Source organism: Coffea eugenioides, chromosome 10 (assembly GCF_003713205.1).
Source record: "Coffea eugenioides isolate CCC68of chromosome 10, Ceug_1.0, whole genome shotgun sequence".
Lineage (NCBI taxonomy): Eukaryota > Viridiplantae > Streptophyta > Magnoliopsida > Gentianales > Rubiaceae > Coffea > Coffea eugenioides.
In genome coordinates, this window is record NC_040044.1 from 36,693,399 (window position 1) to 36,711,625 (window position 18,227).

Here is an 18,227-nt window from a genome sequence, read left to right on the forward strand (position 1 = left end):
AAAAAGGGAGGGAGTAAATTTTAATCTCACTTACCTAACTGCCTGAGGCATTATTGTACGGACCAACTTTTAATTCTTACTATATAATGGCACTTGCCTCCGACCGAAACTCTATTTTTTTTGTCCCTTTATTTTGGGCCCCAGGTGAAATTATTATCGTATCTTGAATGTTACGTTAGCTTTAAAACCAAACGCAGGTATGCTGTGTACGGTTTTCTTTCAAAATTAGTTGACAATGAGTGAAATTATCCAACATCTTATTAATATAATTTTAAAAAATTTTGAAAATCAACGTGAGATATTTAGTCTTTTAACACCCTATCGCATGGAACTTGGCATTGAGGGAGCGCTTGAAACTGAAATGAGATGCAATGGGCTTATGGAACATTGCTAAGATTTATTGGCTTGGAGGCATAGGTAAACAAAGCCCTAAACACCCTGAAAACGTGTAGTAAAGACCAAATTACACATAGAATTATAAACCGGTTGCTATACAAAATCAAGTTTGAACTGGACTTCAGCTCAAACTATAGATTTCGAGTTTTAATTGAGCAACCTCTTGAATAACAAGATTGAATTTGGATCATTTGCGCCTAACTAGTTGCATATCTTGAGAATAAATATTGTATGCATATGATCCCCAAAAATGGAATCATCACAAGAATATTTCGAAATTCAATAATGTCATGGAATTTTTGTTTTCTTTATTCTTTTATTGGTCCTTTTTTTTGGGCAAATTATATTTTACCCCCTGTGGTTTAGCCTTTTTTTACATAACCCCCTATAGTTTCAAAAGCTATACATAACCTCCTCATGGTTTGGATTAAAGTGTCAAAGTGACGGAAATAGTCATTTGTCACGGAACTTCTAAAAAGTCAAAATTACCCTTATAAATACATGACACAAAAACCTCGTATGATTTTTATATTTTACCATATAACCCCCTTATGATTTTCAAAATATACACATAATCCCCTTGGTTAATAAATAATTTCAACTTTACACAAGGGTATTTTTGACATTTTAGATGACTCCGTTATGAATGATCATTCCCGTCACTTTGACATTTTAATCCAAATCAAGAGGGGATTATGTATAGCTTTTGAAACCATGGGGAGGTTATCCAAAAAAAAGGCTAAATCACAGGGGGTAAAGTGAAATTTGCCCTTTTTTTTTTGACCTTTTGGAAAAGATATGCTAAATTTTTTTATGGTTAGCACTAGGGGAAAAAATAACCTTCAATTTCATTAATATAGAACAGGACGCAACCTCCATAAATGTGGTTGATCTTCAAAACGACAAAAACAAGTACACGCATGCAACACATGACAAATAATTACTGAAGAACATAAGTCACACTCAATACAACTGCTCCTTCTGATCCAAAGAAACCTCCAAATTGTGTTTCTTATTCTTGTTTCTCATCTAATCCTTCTTGGATGATACAGAGAGCACTGAAATCGAGGACTCTTGCCTTCCAGAAACACCAATACGGACCTTCATCCCCGTCAATGCAATCGTTATGGTATGATATGTAATAGAAACGACCAGTTTTTGTAATTGAACCGCCAGCACTTTTCCGCTACTTATATCGCAATCGTCATAACCATCAATATCTACTTGGACCGCAGCGCCTTGAGTAACTTTATACTGGAAAACTACAAAAGTAAACTAGTGAGTCTGTTGGCTTGAAGCTAATGAAAATCTTTCGTGAGAATCCTAGGATGCCAAAAGAACTGTGCAAATATTATCAAATCAATGACCTAAAAAAAAATGGACGACAGGATGCAAAGAGGAAAAATAAATCCACTCGACATCAATGTTGCATAGCATATTTGTGACGGCCTAGGGCTCTGTTTGAATGTGATCTTGTTGGGCGTTTTCAAAAGAACAATTTACTTTTAATGGTAAAAATAATGATAACAGAAATGTTTGACTTCCCAAAAAATTTTAAAAATTTTGATTCATTTTGAATCATTCAATTATACTCGAATTTTCATTTTGGTCCCTAAATTTTTAAATGAAACACTTTAATCTCTAAAGTATAATGACTATCTCACTTTGGTCTCTAAAGTATAATACGTGTCCCGCTTCAGTTCTAATTAAGTATTAAATTTTTGTATGTTATTCTCTAAAATATAAAATATGTCCTACTTAAATATCAAATTTGTCTCATTTTCGCCAAGAATTTTAATTAAGTGGGACAAATATTATATTTAGCGACTAAAACATTCCATTTAAACCCTTGAAAGTATTACCATTACAGGGTCAACTCCTTGTTGAAAATCCAGCTGAAATTCACTCCTCGGGGCTGCAATTTCTTGGCTCGCTCATCAGCTCGTTCTTGAAACTTCCTAATCCTATGCGGTAGTCCACAAACAAGGTCCTGTGCACGCCTCGCCTCACCCTCCAGTCCTTGGATCTTCTCCAAATTCCACTGTCCAATGAAGAACTCGAGAATGTTTGCATAATCATCGGCCGTATAAACTCCAATCCGCTGTGCCACGGCTGCAAAGTGTTCGAACAGATGAGGGTCCTGCCCATCATGCATCAAATGAGCTGGCATTGTGATTTTCTTCTTCATCATCTCTGATATGGCCAGCATGGCCCCATTGGGGTCGATTTCCAGTAGCTTTTCAACAATCCTAGCGTAGGCAATCTCATGGCGCTTCTCATCGGCGGCAATGGTCCCGCAAATGCGCGCAAGCACCGGATCACCTCCTTCCTTGGCTAGCCTAGCTGTGTTGCCGTGTGTCACGAATGTGGCTCTTTCTTGAAAAGATGTGTATACAAATCCTAAATACGGGTTACGGTCTGTTCCAACATCCTGTGAATTCACAACAAATGTTAGAAATGAAATGCAGAATTGCTAATGCGTGATGCTAGGATGTGGAAGAGAAAAAAGAAAGTTTTCGGAGATAGATTCAAGTTTTAATTTTTTTGACAATGATGAAAAAATTTTATAAAAATATTTAAATGCAGGAGGGCAATAAACATGATATATGAGTGTGTGTACTGGTGGAAGTTTAAGAGGGTGGGGACAAGATTTATGAAGATGTATATTTAAGGGGCACATTTAAATTTTGATAAGAAAAAATTTGTTGGACAGTTAAAATATTTGTAGGACAAAACTTACACAAGTTTTGTTTTAAACAAAGGGTTAATAACACTTTGCCCCTTAACTTTGCAGGATGCATGTAAACAATACCACCAGCAGAATTTTTTTTTTAAGAACCACCAACAGAATATTTGGAAAAAAAAAAATCCGATTTTCAACATGCAAAAATCCAAATGAAGAACTCACCGCTCCAGCACCGATTAAGTATTGCACAGTCCTGTCAATCATCAGCATGTCAACTCTACCAGAGAGGTACAAGTAAGTCTTGAGCAAATCACCATGCCTATGTTCTTCAGCCGTCCATGCCCGAGTCCAAACAGCCCATGGACTTGAGCTCGCACCAGTCTCATCACGAACCCCTTCATGAGTATTCATCCACGACTGGTATGTTGGTAGTGCATCCTCAGTGATCATGTCACCAACCAGCACCACAAAATACTCATCTGGAAGTCCAGCTGTTCTTTCTTGTAGGGCCCGGACCCGATCGGAGAATTCGTCGGCAGAAAGCTTTGCCGGGTCCGGGAGGAATTCAATGGGTTGCCAGCATTGGTTCACTGGCTTGATGAGTGGGAGGAGTCTTTGGGTGGCCCAATGTTCTAGTGACTTGAAGATTTCTGCTTTTTCTGGTGGCATGTAACGGCTAGCCTGAAAATGCTTTGCGGGTTTTGGTGGGGCTGCCCTGGCACGGACCGGTGGTTGCTTGAATGTGGTGGCGAGGGCGGTGCCAATTGGAGTCCATGCGGCGGTGTTGGCGGTGATGCTGTGGAAGGGTCCCAAGGTCTGCATGGCTAGAGGTAATTTTGGGACGGGGTTTATTAATGAACTCAATAAATAGTTATTCTGTGCCAGCAAGACCTTGCACGTGAGTGTTGGATAGAAACCATCACCGAATCACACGAGTGCATCATGTACCAGTTTAAATTTTTTATTAAGCAAATCATTTTAATGTGGCAATTGATGGAAGTCAAGGTTTGAATCTTTGACCTCCTATCCCACCAAATTTTAATGCGTTGATGATGACCATCAGTCAAAGTCTGGTGGAAAACCTGCGGGATCAGGTTCAGACGCTGACTCATCGATTTATGGGGAATTGGTCACCTCCAGTGCTGATAAGTTTTGGGGGCGTGATTGTCCATCTCCAATTTGCCGACCGATAAAATCTCTTAGATTTACCAGCCATGTGGGTTGGTTTGGCTATTCATTTTTTGACGAACTAGGAGGTGTACACCGCGCATGTGCGCGGTGTAGAATTCAAAGACTGGCATGCCTAGTTTTGCTCAATAAACTAATAAGAATCTAGAAAATAGAAGAAAATGAAAACGAAAAGTATAATAAAGGACATAATAGGCTATTGATGTAGTAAAGTTATGACTAAAAACAGATAATAAGTAGATCGTTGACTATCGGTGTAGCAAAGGTACAAGTAAAAATAACACAAGAAGTAGATTGTCAATCGTTCATATTGAGATTGTTGATGTTGAGGTTGTCAATATTGAGAGCTTCATCCATAGGTAGTGATTATATTTCATGAGCTACATATCTGGTCAGTCTAAATCTAGAAGGAGAAGGCTTGATGTAACATATAACCATATTTCCCCATAGAGTAGTCATGAGATGTTGAGTTAAATCTACATTTTGGTGGAGATAAAAAAAAAGTACCATAAGCTGTTGAAGAAATAGAAGGAAGCAGTTATTACATAAAAAGAAATGATAATTACTTCTGTCTGTAAATAGTGAGTTTTAGTGGCCTCCAAATAGCCTTGATCAGCTTTATCCCTCTATAATCACCACTCTCATATGGCTTCTGAATCAGTTTTTGCCACCTATAACAAGCAGTAAACAAATTTCAGCAAATGGGAAGAGCGAGGGAACAAGCTCATTTGCACTATAATGTTGATTAAAAAAATAATAATAAACAAAAAAAAAGACTTGGCCATCTTTAACTCGTTGAACAATTTTTCTAGGAAATGTAACGCAAAAACTGAATAGTAACTGCTTGTTTTTCAATCATCTCGAGCATCAGCCATAAAATTGTCAACAAAAAAAAATTTAAGCTCACCAAGCCTAATTACACCATGGTTCAACATGCAAGAAGCAAAGTAGGTTATAAAGGTCTTCCAACTTGTTCTGCAACAATTGATAATGACCTTAATTGATACATGCTAGACAATAGCCTGTGGTTTAATAACAATCAGGCAAAAGATTACTCGGGCACTTGTTCAACTAATGCCAGAATTCTTTGCTGCTGCCATACCTGAAGAGGGGTACCAGTAAGACACCACCTGCAATAGGATGACAATTTGAAGGCAGCCTGGGCACCTAGAGTTTTAGAGGACTTGATGGTATGAGATTCATCCAAAACCACTCTGTACCAGTCAACTCTCTGGAAAATGCTATTCTCCCCATCCTGTGTTAACATATAAAATAGTAATCATCCTGTGTAGAAACTTCTCAGTCAAGTTTGACTTGCTGATTTACACAACGCATGATTATACCTATGTGCTTATTATCATCCCTAAAGAAGATTTCTTCCCCGTACTTTCAAGTTAATGCCAGCTCTCACTATGCTATTCAGGTACATAATTGACACATTACTTATAGTAGCAAAAAATTGGAACAATTACTGTCACAACCTTTCACATTTATAGGTACCAAGCAGTAGGCACATTAACATATACTGGAAAAAGTAATGCAATTTTTTTCATATCATAATGATTTGTTGGTATTACTATATTCCATTCTGAAAAGGGGTAGTGGACTATGCAAGGAAGCTTGACATTTTATTTAGGACACATGAGGAAGTCACTGAGCATCTATTGTACAGGTAAATGGACCAACAATGTATGGATTCGCAAGTTAATGTACACACCAAAATGCAGAATATAAGCCACATATAGTAAGGGAAGAGAGAGAGAGAGTTGCATTTTGTTTACCTGATAAATGTAACTCTCTGTAAATGAAAGTATTGGTAAGTATTTGAATATTAACTGCAGCTGGTGAACATCCATCTTATAAAAGATAAAATATGACCTGCACTGTTCTTCAGTACCGTCATTCCAACAATGTTGAGGACAATCCCAAAGGAAAAGTCTTGCCATTGCGAGAACAAGAATATCCTCCTATAATAAAAAGTAAAACCAGCTCGAAAAAATTTTAAACCCAATTTTGTAGGCAAAAGAAAAGACTCCTATAGTACCATAAAAAAAAGGACTTTTGTTAAAGATTGCATGGTTTGGTTATAACAAAGAACAATATTGCTCACAAAATCTTCCAATGTAGAATTTGCTCAAAGCATGGAGTCCAGCCCAATTGTAGCAGCTCCTTGGAAGTTGTCTCATGATCGATCAACCTTTTGCTCATCATCACAATGTACTGGCACAATATTTTCAATACGTTCATTACCTACAAAGTAAAACAGAACAGTCAGCTAAATAATTTGCAGAAAGAATTAATAAACCTACAAGATATACCCTATATCCCTTCCAAGAAGTAGTTTAGATCAAGTGAGATATACCCTATATCCCTTCCAAGAAGTAGTTTAGCTCAAGTGACATTTTGCAGAAGTTAATTTTTTATTTTAAAGTGACATTTTGCAGAAGTTTCAGACAATTGATACAAACGAGCAAGTGACCTCATTTTTTCAGATTCATTTAAGTCATATATGGCCTAAACTCAGCTCCACTATGTAATGAAGCTGAAGGCACAATCCATAAGAAGATAGTCTACAAACAAAATATGTTAAGTGTCGAACTGGAAAACTTTACCTTCTTCCCCAATACATTGCAGTGCTTCGTTCAAAAATAAAGTTGAAATCTGTCAAAAAGATAATCACAAGCATAAGCAGAGTTCTTGCATTCCATTTACTCTAACCTTAGATCACGCAAAGAAGCTTAGGCAAGTTATCATACAACACAAAAAAGTAACCTTTGTCATATACTCTGAAATCAGTATGCACTTCATTTCCATGTCAAGCTCACTGCAAGGTTGAGCCTTCACCAAATTGATTCAAGGTCACAAGGGGAGAACAATGAAACAAACAGGTGAAACAACTCGAAACATTTTAATGCATGGAAAATAAGAGAAAAATGGCATGCAAGCTTTAATGAGAGAAGTTGTTGGTTAATATTATCTGGTTCATTTGGACTTGGTTAACAGCAAAGATTTCACATTGATCAGGAAATAACTTTTATAGCCTCATAACCACTCATTTTAGCATATTTACCACATCCAGTACAATATGACTCACAATGAAGCCATCATACAACAATTCATATAGTCCATGTAAGAGACATATCCTTTGCAACGAGCTAATGGGCTGCAAACTTATCCTCTGCAACGAGCTAATAATAATACCAACCAGAAAAATAGTCGCACGAGACATATCCGTATGAAATAGACCAAAGTTTTGTTCAGGGATATAGACTTACAATAATTCGATCAACACCGGCACTCCCAGTCCTGCTGAGTACTGCAACAATATCTGCCACATGGTATTTCTTGCCATTGTATATTCATCTGAACATACCATCTGTAATTGAGAATCATTTATGCATTAAAAGTAGATTTACTCGAAAAACTATGTTCCACAAAAAGTGTTTTAGAAAGATTTAAGATTTGACATACCAGTGAGATTGACTGCTGTTTCTGTTCAAGTTAAAACTCCACAAACACTATATCATTAAACATGATTAAAATGATTCGGTGTCTTATTCAAGACAAATACAAAAAAGGGTTAATTGCCAATCATCCGGAGAGTCGGCATTAGTGAAACTTGGAGTCTTTTTGGGTGTCTGTCTGCCTGAGAGTCCGATTGAGATGAACTGGAAGTCTGGAACAGCAAATAAAATTTATTAGAGAATAAAAGAAAATTTAATCAAGGGGTAGGAACAGCATGCACAAAATTAAAATGGAGAAAGCAGTGGACTTGAGAGACAAACAAAAAACAGAGAGATGGAAAGAAGAATATTGACTTGTGTTGAAGAAAAGAGGAGAGGGACAAAAGAGCAGAGGAAGAAGATTGGTTGATTGAGAAATGGAAAATGGGAAACAAAGAAAGGGGAGAGGAGTACGTCTGGACTCTGGAGATTGGAGTGGGTAAGAGTTGGTAAGAGTGGGTGGAGCAGTTCCTGATTTCCAGTGAAGGGTCTGAGCTTTGAAGGGCCTCAACGCCAATGCAGAACCAAATGGAAGCACACGCGGGACGATATGGATGTCAACGGTGATGCTGAAGAGTGAGGGGCGTCTCGGTGATGCTGAAGAGTGAGGGACCATGGACTGAGAGGAGAGGAAAGGACGGTTCAGAATTCTGAAGCATAGAATAGTCAATTCTTACCAAACCCACATGGGTTTCTTTAGGAAGCAAAGAACGGAAAAAGAAAATAAAGGTGCGAAAGTGGGTTGAAGGAAAAGGACAATTACTATCTTCTACCTTTACCTTGTATATATACCTTGTATATAAGAATCCAGCCAGATTTAATGCTTTCCTTTCCTCTTGCCACGTGGTTCCTTAATTATCTGACAAGTGGCAAGTAAAGTGTTTCTTACAAAGCTTCTCTTGACCGACCGAAGTCTTCTATTTCTTTTCCTTCTTTTGCCATTCCACCGTCTTCCCCTCAAATTGCATTGAAGCCTTTTCCTGCTCTCTCTACCACGCGCCTATTCTGAGCAAAATTCAGCACACCTATTCTGAGCAAGTCCCATCCCAACCGGCTATGCTACCAAACCCACCATCTCATCTCTTTGTGACTTCCTTCTTTAAGCCAACAGGTCAGCTGCTACTCCTGCAGCCGCTTGATTTGCTGATCATTCACATGGCCTTTGTACTTCAGAGCAGGAGAATTGGGTGCAGGTGAACTACTTTGCTTACACTAGCCGTTTTTCCCTCTTTCTCTGATATCCAATTAACCCGTTTCTGTATCGATTTCGTCTCATGTTGCCGAATTGTTGGAGCCTCACATGATAGTTGTACTTCAAAGGAGTGAAATGGGGAATTTTTTTTTAGGTATGCCATTCTATTCTGATCAGCTTTGGTATTCAATTTTCCACCCAAATTATGCTTTCTATTCAACATTCATCATCCGTATGATTACGATTACAAATATCTGCTTGGATGTGATTTTTCCCTTATTCCAGTTCTGCTGAGAAGTAGGATTCCTATTCACTTAGCCTGTACCTTTTATCTGTATTTGCACGTCTCTTTCTCTAATCACACTCTCATTCTAACCTTCGTTCACTCTGGTTTTGGCTTTTTTCCCTCTTGATTCGGTATGTGCTATTTCATATGGAAGTACAATTTTTTGTTATTTCCTTTTTGGTTTGAACATTTGTTTTTTCTTCTTTTTATTTCCTTACCAGGGTTTAATGAATCTAAATTTTGTTCGAATATAGTGTTGATTTTTTTGTTGGATTTTCACAACAGATGAAGATCAGAAATAGGTGAATTTATTTTGTTCTCATTTTCGGCTGTGATGATACAATATTGTTGCCGTGAGTTGTGTTTCAGGCTTGATACTAACTGGATTTAAGCTGTATCTTGGCGAGGCAACTCAGATGGCATTTTGGAGTATATATTATTCCAGAACTGCAACTGAGTTTGCAGCCATGGTTGTGCTCTTCTTCTTCGCCTGCCATTGACAAACAAATTGGAGCTTTACTTTTAATTGTCAAAGTTCATTGTTTTTTTCATTTATTAGTCCAACGGTAGCTTAGTTTGTTCTTCCGAAATTCTCGTACAAATTCAGTTCTACTTCAAGTATTATTACTCCCTGTTTTGATGCTTTCTTATCACTTATCTCAGGTATGTTATGATCCCTTACAATGATTGCTTATGTTATATTTGCTTCATTAACTCAAAACATGGTTTTAGTATGACACTGCCTTCAAGTGAATATGTGAAATCTCATAGGCATGGCTATCAAATGTTTGATGAAATGTCTGTCTGAAACTTGGGATAATTGGTTCTTAGGTTGATTGCAAATGCAACAATAAATCTAGATGGTGTTTTTTGGATCTCTTGAGAAGGTTCTTTAAACAAAAGAATTGCTTCATTTGTGTTTCTATTGATATCTAAAACTAATAAATTAGCTTTATTTTGAATCAAATGTTGGCCATTTGATGGATTTTAGAGTAATCTAAGTGGTTCAACATTGTCACTCAACTTGCTGTCCAGATTCTTCTTCTTCTCTGCATTGAATTCACTGGTAAGTTTCAAAACTTATGTTAACTTAAAGGTCTTTTCCAATTTTTTCCTATTTTTTGAAAACTGAGTGTAGCGTAACATGATTGTTTTTTGCTTCTTTTTTGGTGGCTTGATAATATCAAACTCTTAAGAAAAAGTTCCGAGCTCATTCAGGACCGCCAGCTCCCCAGGGCACTCCTTTTTTATATCTGAGAAGCACCCTCCGATGTAGCATTTTGGTGCTGTAGGATATGGGGTCACTGAAACAGGGAGGTTGTAGCCATCCACTATACTTACGTCGTAGAAACTCGGCTGCCTCTTGTCAACCTGCAACGTAAACTCTACTAGCGTCACAGGAGGAACGCCGATCACCCCGGCGCATTCGAGTCGCCCGTTGCAGTCGCCTGTTTCACAGGCTCGTCCGTCGTTGGAGTAGTCGAAATTGCAACCTGTTCTGGCCCAGATGCGGCCACTCGAATCTCCTGGTGCCTGGAATTTCCGGAGTCTCCCGGATGGAAGATAGAAGCCACCGTTTGCTACGACTGGAAAGCCTTGGTTCGGGGCAGTGGCAGGCCATATGGGAAATGGGCACTTGTTGCTCACGTAAAATGTGCATGCTTCCACAACTCCACTACTGCCTATGGGTTACGTTAAACTATAAACGATGCAAAAGAAGAATGCTTTTTCATTTATTTGGTGAGTATCTGAATGAATTTTTGTTGTTATTGTAGGAGGCAACAAATTAAAACAAATCTTGCTACCATCAATTGAGTAATAGGTATTTCTTGCTTCTTTTTAGCTGTTAGGTTATTCAAAAATGTTTTGTTTTATTCTTGCTGCTAATTGGAGAAATAAGTGAGTCACAGAAGAGTAATTTTTCTTATTTGGAATCTATAGGGCTATTTGTTGAGTTCAAATGCTTGTGCTCTTCTTTTAGCAAAGCTTTTATTAACTAATAATCTGAGCCTTAATTTTGATTGTCAAATTCAATTGTTGAATTATATTTAATAATTTGTATGTCTTGAGCTTGTGATTCAATTTTAGCTTTATTTCTGTAGCTTTGACTATTTTACTATTTTTCTTGCTATTTAATTGCCTACTCTATGATACTGACAAAAAATTCTCGGTACTTCTAATAATTTTTTGTCCCTGCTCTTTTCTTCCTTGTACTCCTGTAGATGTTAAAACTCTACTTTGAAGCTAGAGTTTTGAAATTAGCATGCTTAAGTTGCCAATAATTTTTAAATAATGACAATGCTAAATATGAGCAAATTTAATCTACTGAAAAACTGAGCATTTTCTTGTGAAAATAAAGTTGGGAAGTGATTATTATTCTATGGAAATGATTATTATTCTAAGTTCTAAGTCATTAGATTCTCTACCTAGACACTTTGTCCTTACCCGAGCATTCAAATGCAAGGTTAATATTTTTGTCCTTACCTGAGCGTTAAAATGCAAGGTTAATATTTAGAATGCAACCTTATTTATTCTTTTTATAAATTTTTAAAATTATTTATACTTTAAGGGAAAATAAATACCAAAATTGATATTTTTTGTCTAATGAGAGTATAAACATAATGAGAAGGGGTTTAAATGCTAGGTTAATTATTTACAAAGCATATATAAGTGCATCGTCTTTATTTAATTTTATAAACACTCTCCTTATTCCTTGGATTAGTGACAGGAAGAGATATGAAAAATTGATAAATTTTTCATAATACATAGAGATTGGATAAGAGATGATTTAATTGATGGCACATTTTTTGCAATAAGACTACATGTGTGTGCTAGGGAAGGTGTATTATTACAGTTTATACTCTGCTTTGGATTTTTTTCATTTATTTATCTGTTTTTATGGCCTATTAGATGTAAGTTTCAATTTTGGTTATCATGAAGTGTTTATCCTCTTAGTTGTGTCTTGGAAAGTTTAGTTTTCTGACATGTTTTCTTGAACCTTTTATATTGAAAATTTATAAATCCTCACTAGATGTTGGACTCATTTTTGTGTATTTCATGAGGATGTCCCTTTTGTGTTTTTTTTTTTGTGCGTAGGGTTACTTCTTGACAGCAATCAATTAATCTCAATGGGCATTGGCTGTGATCAATTAACCACTTGTTCTTTTGTGCACCTTATTAACATATATAGTAATTAACATATATAGTAAATGTGTGAATGCCAATCCCCCCAATTGAACCCAATTGCTGACGTGGCACGCTGTGATTGGCCGATTGATGGTAGTCCTCCGTTGAGTGAGCTGATGAATTGAATTGAGGACAAAATCGAGATTTCACGCCTTGCTGAATAGGTAGGGTTCCTGAGAGTCTTCACTTGCGCTGCACATTGTGTGTCTTGCTTCTGCTCCGTCTTTCTTCCGTTCTTCTCCGATTCTTTCTCCCTTTCTCTTTTCTTTGTCTTTCACTTCTTCTCTTTCTTCTTTAATTGAACATTAAATAACAGTGCAAGACAAAACAAAGGTCACACGTTGGGATTTTTCTTACAAGTTAAAGGGTATCTCCAGAGCTTCTCTCCCCTTCCATTTTTCTTTTCTTTGTTCCTTTCTTTGGGAAGAAAATAAGATTCGGGATTTTCTCTCCCAGAGATGTCAAAATGTTTTTCCTCCTCTTAGTTTCTCTTCATCTCTCCAGTCTTTTTCTACACCGCCATCTACCCAAATCTTTCTTCCTCTCATCAGTTGAATCATGAGTACGCTGGATCATCCACCATTATAAAAGCAAAATATATATATATATATGGAGATCATTTTTCCCTTTTAAACTCTTCTTCATCTCCTTCTCAGAAATTGTCATCTTTATCGGTGATTTTTGTGGGTTTTTTTTCCTAATACTCGATTGTACTTTCTATGGTGTTGTAGGTGGAACGGTTGAATATTTACATGGACTACAGATTCAAGGTAAGTGTCTTCCATGACTTTTCCTTATCTTTAAACCCAGATTCAAGCAAATTCTTTTTCTCATATGCTTTTACTCTTATCTCTAAGGTTTTTTTTTTTTCTGTTTTTTTGTATTGCTTTAAGAAGGAATAATTTGACTTCCGTATAATGTATTGTGCTCTTTATGATGTTTTGGTGAAACAATTTTTTTGTTTTTGTTTTGGGTTTTTTGCTGTTGCTGTAATTTAGGGATTTTTTTTATGGAGAGCAGTGAAGGAGGGGATGATAATGTTCTGGACGGTTTAGCAAGTCAAAAAAGGTTTGCTTTTTTTCATACCCTTTTCTAAATAATCAAGAACATTATAATTGTACTTTTTTGGATTGAAATATGTTATATTTCACAACATTTTGCCAAAGGATTAATAGGGAATGGCTTTGGAAATATGCTTTGAACAATCAATTGTATGCATGTAGAAAATTACTCCAATTCTTTTGTTTGATTTGAAAAATGAGGTAGTGTATTTTTTTGGTGATACAGGAAGTTTTCTGAAGCAAGACTTATCACTTGAGATATGATAAGTGAATGGGTGAGAAAGTTGAAGTTTTGATGTTAAAAATCACATTGGAAATGGTGATACATTTGACCATAAACCTTTTACGAATGAGAAATTTTTTTGCTTTCACTGGACTAGAATGCACCTACTTTTACACTTTTTTTCTTCATTCCCCCAATTTTTTTGTCTCCTATGTTTCAGAATTTTTTGTCTAAATGTTTTCTTTTAACCCGAAAAAGTAGAAATAGGCTTTTGTGTGTGCCTATAGGGGTTTAAAAAGTAAAGGCACTTTTAGAGTTAAATAAAAATGAATGGTGCTTGTTAAATTGGTTGCTTCGGAATATGACGAAATTGGGAGGGGCATTGCAAGAGTTAATTCAGTTTGAGGGCGTTCTCCAGTTATGATTCTGGGTACTCGTGTATTTGCCATACTACCTATCTTTACTGCCTTGAAATTTAGCGGGGTTCTATCTATCTCTATTGATTGCAGTTATTATTTCTTAGCAGCTGAAATGTCTTAAATTTAGCGGATAGAGCAGCTGATGTTCTATGTTCAAATTTCCCAACTCTTGTTTAGTTGTTGTTTCGGTTTTTCAAAATAACTGAAATCGTCAATTTTCTTGGTTCTTGTTCATGTCTCTGCCATTGCAAGGGGACTTTGACTGCCATTTCCAGGTTGGTCTTTTGGCCCATGTTCCAAAGAATCATCCAAAACATAATGAATCTGTTATTAAACTACATGGTATTCTTCGTAATGTCAAGATTTGGGAAGCTGTATGATGAAATCTTTATTTCATAGTTGATTTTTCTGGTTTTGTGGTTTTAATGTGCAAAGTGAAATCATTATTATGCCTAACTTCCTTGAAGATGTTTTGATCAGTTCATGATTCATGAGATACATAGTTATATGAATTAGGTAAATGTAGTTTCAAAAGCAAAATCCATGTAATCTATTATGAAGATACCATCTTTCCCCTTTTATATTACTAAAAAAACCTAGCTCAATCTTTGACTGGAAAAAATATGTTCAGGAAATAGTAGTATCCCTGTGCTTCACACCATTGACCTTTGATGTTGGACCCAATTTTGCATTTTTAGAAAAAAGAAAAATTGGAAAATAATGCATAGGAACTTCTTTAGAATTTGCTTCCACATATATGTACAGTGTTTTGTTCCCTATGGGGAAATTACATCAGTGACATTATTTTTATTGATTGATTTTTGTTGGTAAGACTCGCTTTTATACTCTCTCAGTAGATTCTTCTCCTTATACAAACTTATGATTTGTGTAATTTGCTGGTTTACTTTCAGCGACTACATTTCTCATTGTTTTTGGGTAATTGTTTAATAACCATCTATTTTACTTATTTGTTTTCAGGTTATCTTTGTGAACTCTTTACCCTTTCTTCCATATTTTTCTTGCACGATGAGGTGGAATAGTTACAAGCTATCAGAATGTATCACTTCAAGAGGTGGAAACATTTTCAATTCTGATTTTTTTGTACCTGAGCACAAGAATGTATAGAAGGTCTGTTGCTCTATCATGTACTTAATTGTATTTTAGCACATTTCAATTCCAAGTAAATAAGCTCATTTTATGCTTTCTGTTTTTGGAATATTTGGCTTATGTTTGAGGTACTATTTGGGTAGGTTTAGCTTGAAGTTATAGTCCCTTTTGTGATTTGTCCCTCATCCTTCAACTGGTAGATTATGTTTAATTGATCTGGTGGATTATGTTTATTAGATTTAATGACGCATGGTTTCTTTTTTTCATTAACAAGACCTTTGTTCTTCTGATCTTTTGCCTCTTAGAAAAGTATTTTGTGTCACTGATATTTTTTTATCTGATTTGTATTTTTATGTTATTGCCTTTGTAGGAAGAAAGATGACAACACCTACCTTTCATTCTTTTCTGTTCTGTAGAGGTATATTCTTTTGAAGTTTTTTTTAACTCTTTTTGGCTGATAAGAATGTTCTTTTGATTTCTGTTTCTCAAGTCTCAAATCTTTTGAATTTTTTTTGTCTTACCATTATTTTTGTAAGAAGCAAGAGGAATTTATCACTGTCTGAAAAAAAAAGAAAATTTTTTTGAGTAAATAGACTCGTCAAAAAAGAACACTGGATATTCAAATACTATCTGAGTAGCAGTATGAGTTAGTAATCAAGGCGCTCATACCTAATGACCTCAATTTTTGTGATTTATCCCTTTTGAGAATTGGTGACTCCATGTTAGTGTTTCTCTCGCATTTTAGATTGTGGCCAACTATTGGTTGTTTTATAACGATTATAGAAGAATCAGGTTTTAGATTTAGAAAGGCTTTTTTTCAATAACATAATTCTACTAAATCTACTACGTTTTTTGGAGATGTGGTAAAATTATCATATCACATTGTTTGGAAACTTTCTTGTGTTGTTATAAGAAGTACGAAAAGTTTTCAGAAAATGCTGATTTATTCTTGTAAATATTTTCCTTTTTGACTTATCAGATATTACCAGAATTCTTATGTAATTCTACGTGTCCTTTTATGTAGTAGATTGCATTTGGATCCATTTGCTTAAGGTGATCCAAACCCTTTCATGTATTCACCTATGATGCAACAAAAAAAGTATTTTTGGTCCTTAATTGTTCACTTAGGTGTTTAGTGCTTAATTCCTATTGTTTTACTTCTTTTTTGCAATTTAACATATGCTATGCTAGATTTGATGGTGTAGCATAAGAATTTTAACTATATTTATTTTCTACTAAATCCCAGATGTTTATTATGGGTTGAGATATTAAGATTTATAGCATAGTACAAAGGATTTTGGAAATTGTTTTCTCAATGTGAATTTTATTTAGGCCCTTTTTTTTTAATGTTAATCTGTTTAGTGTAGATCCAAGGTTTTGTCGTCTTCATTTCCCCCCCCCCCCAATAAATTTGCTATTGCCAGCATTTTTTATTCTAAGTCTTTGTTAGATGAAGGAAGAAAAGATAAAGGAGGCTACTTTTTTTCAGTAAGCCTTGATGATATGTTTTAATGTCCTTTTTTTTGTGTGAACAGATTTTTTTCGTTGTAACTTGCTGTAACTTTCTGCTTTCTTTATCCTGTTATTGGTCTTTAAAAAAGTGAAGCGTGAAAATTTGAGACGGCAACCTATTTCCTCGAGATCCAAAGTTATTTTCTTTTACTTGTTTTACCTACTCCGTTTTTATTGTTTTGAGTTCTCTGTTTGAGAATCATACAACCTAATTTCTTTTTTGCAGAATTCAACTCGGACATATTATTGCTTGTACACTTGCTGTTCGGCCTGTAGTTTTGCTTGCTTCCTTTTTCTAGAGATGTTAGTCTTATTTTTGTTTTTTCAGCTTTTGGTTATTTGTCAACCTTATTGATGGGTTGCAATATTTACTTTTCTTTTCTTTTTTTTATCAACTCAATAGTGGCAAGGAGAGTAAACTAATTTGTTTTCTTAGGTAATTTGTAGTTTGCCTTTTATTGGAACTTTATTTTGGTTGGCAATGTCAACCTAGCCAGTTACCAGTGCCACTGGTAATGAAGCTATTTTTTAATTCTTTGTAATGATGATGATCCTTAAAGGATATCAATAAATCAAATTTCTTGACTTTTTGATGGTTTATTAGAGGATGTAGTTTTATATTGCAAACTTCAATGGCATTTCTTCGTGAAGTTTTCTTATTGGATTGGATGAATATTTTGTCAATGTCATGAACTTTATTTTTTTTATTTCATTTGGTAAAATAGTAGTTGAACTCTGAAGCCATTGTTTTGTTACAAAATAAAATGGGTATATTTGATGTCCTTTTTGTAACTATTGCAAAGATTTTGATACACCTTTATGTAACTTTTTATAATTAATTTTTTAATTTGAATAACTGAATGTTTCTGGGCAAGCTTGAAAATTACACCGCGATGCGGTGTTCTCCTCCTAGTGGATCTCAATATGTGATCTTTTGTAATTGCAGCCTATGATTGCACTTTATATTAAGTATTTAGCAAGTCATCTCTTGTCTCTCTAAGACTAACTTGCACTTGAAGATGTTAAGCTATTTGTCAAACTACTTGCCAATCTTTTGTCATCTTCTCTTCTCTTTTGCAATGCTAATGATTTTTTTGTTTTGTTTAGTCTCATATTGTTAGCTGCATACTTGATTGGTAATTTATAATTTTAAGAATGCTATTTCGCAAACATTACTGTTAATCTTATTTTATATGACAATAGATTATAGGGGGCCTAGGCTGTGCTTAGCACAGCCGATAACCTCCTAGTTATCATTACTCTCTTTAGTGGGTTGCATGGAAGCAAACACAGTCGGTGGCTCACAAACGCAATTCACAGCCCAATTGCAAGCAGCAGGTCACGTGAACGGCGCATGAAGGACGACAACTTTTCAGCAAATCACCAATTGACATGTCAGCAAAAACACACACCTTCGGACAAGTTCCTAAGCACTTAGTCTACCTTAGGTTGATGAAAGATCGACCCC

At 35.7% G+C, this 18,227-nt stretch overlaps 2 protein-coding genes and 1 long non-coding RNA gene across 4 annotated transcripts; 1 reads left to right on the forward strand and 2 right to left on the reverse strand.

Moving 5' to 3' along the window:
- Positions 1 to 1,323: 1,323 nt before the first annotated feature.
- LOC113749996 (stearoyl-[acyl-carrier-protein] 9-desaturase 6, chloroplastic-like) lies at positions 1,324 to 3,802 on the reverse strand. The gene is made up of 3 exons (XM_027293894.1): positions 3,305 to 3,802; positions 2,259 to 2,827; positions 1,324 to 1,650 (listed from the first exon to the last, which is right to left on the reverse strand). Exons 1-2 carry the CDS (start codon positions 3,749 to 3,751, stop codon positions 2,261 to 2,263), a joined length of 1,014 nt encoding a protein of 337 aa, XP_027149695.1. The 5' UTR covers positions 3,752 to 3,802; the 3' UTR covers positions 1,324 to 1,650; positions 2,259 to 2,260.
- A 5,370-nt stretch (positions 3,803 to 9,172) lies between these two features.
- LOC113750792 (pathogenesis-related protein 5-like) lies at positions 9,173 to 10,984 on the reverse strand. The gene is made up of 2 exons (XM_027294736.1): positions 10,977 to 10,984; positions 9,173 to 10,929 (listed from the first exon to the last, which is right to left on the reverse strand). The coding sequence occupies exons 1-2, from the start codon at positions 10,982 to 10,984 to the stop codon at positions 10,443 to 10,445; spliced, it is 495 nt and encodes a 164-aa protein (XP_027150537.1). The 3' UTR covers positions 9,173 to 10,442.
- A 1,690-nt stretch (positions 10,985 to 12,674) lies between these two features.
- LOC113749949 lies at positions 12,675 to 17,223 on the forward strand. 2 transcript variants are annotated; one of them, XR_003464605.1, is made up of 6 exons: positions 12,675 to 12,804; positions 13,169 to 13,207; positions 13,436 to 13,505; positions 15,119 to 15,268; positions 15,618 to 15,665; positions 16,986 to 17,223. It is a non-coding gene; the product is annotated as an uncharacterized LOC113749949 (long non-coding RNA). The 2 variants fall into 2 exon arrangements; XR_003464606.1 differs by lacking the exon at positions 12,675 to 12,804 and adding an exon at positions 12,854 to 12,999.
- The last annotated feature ends 1,004 nt before the right edge of the window (positions 17,224 to 18,227 follow it).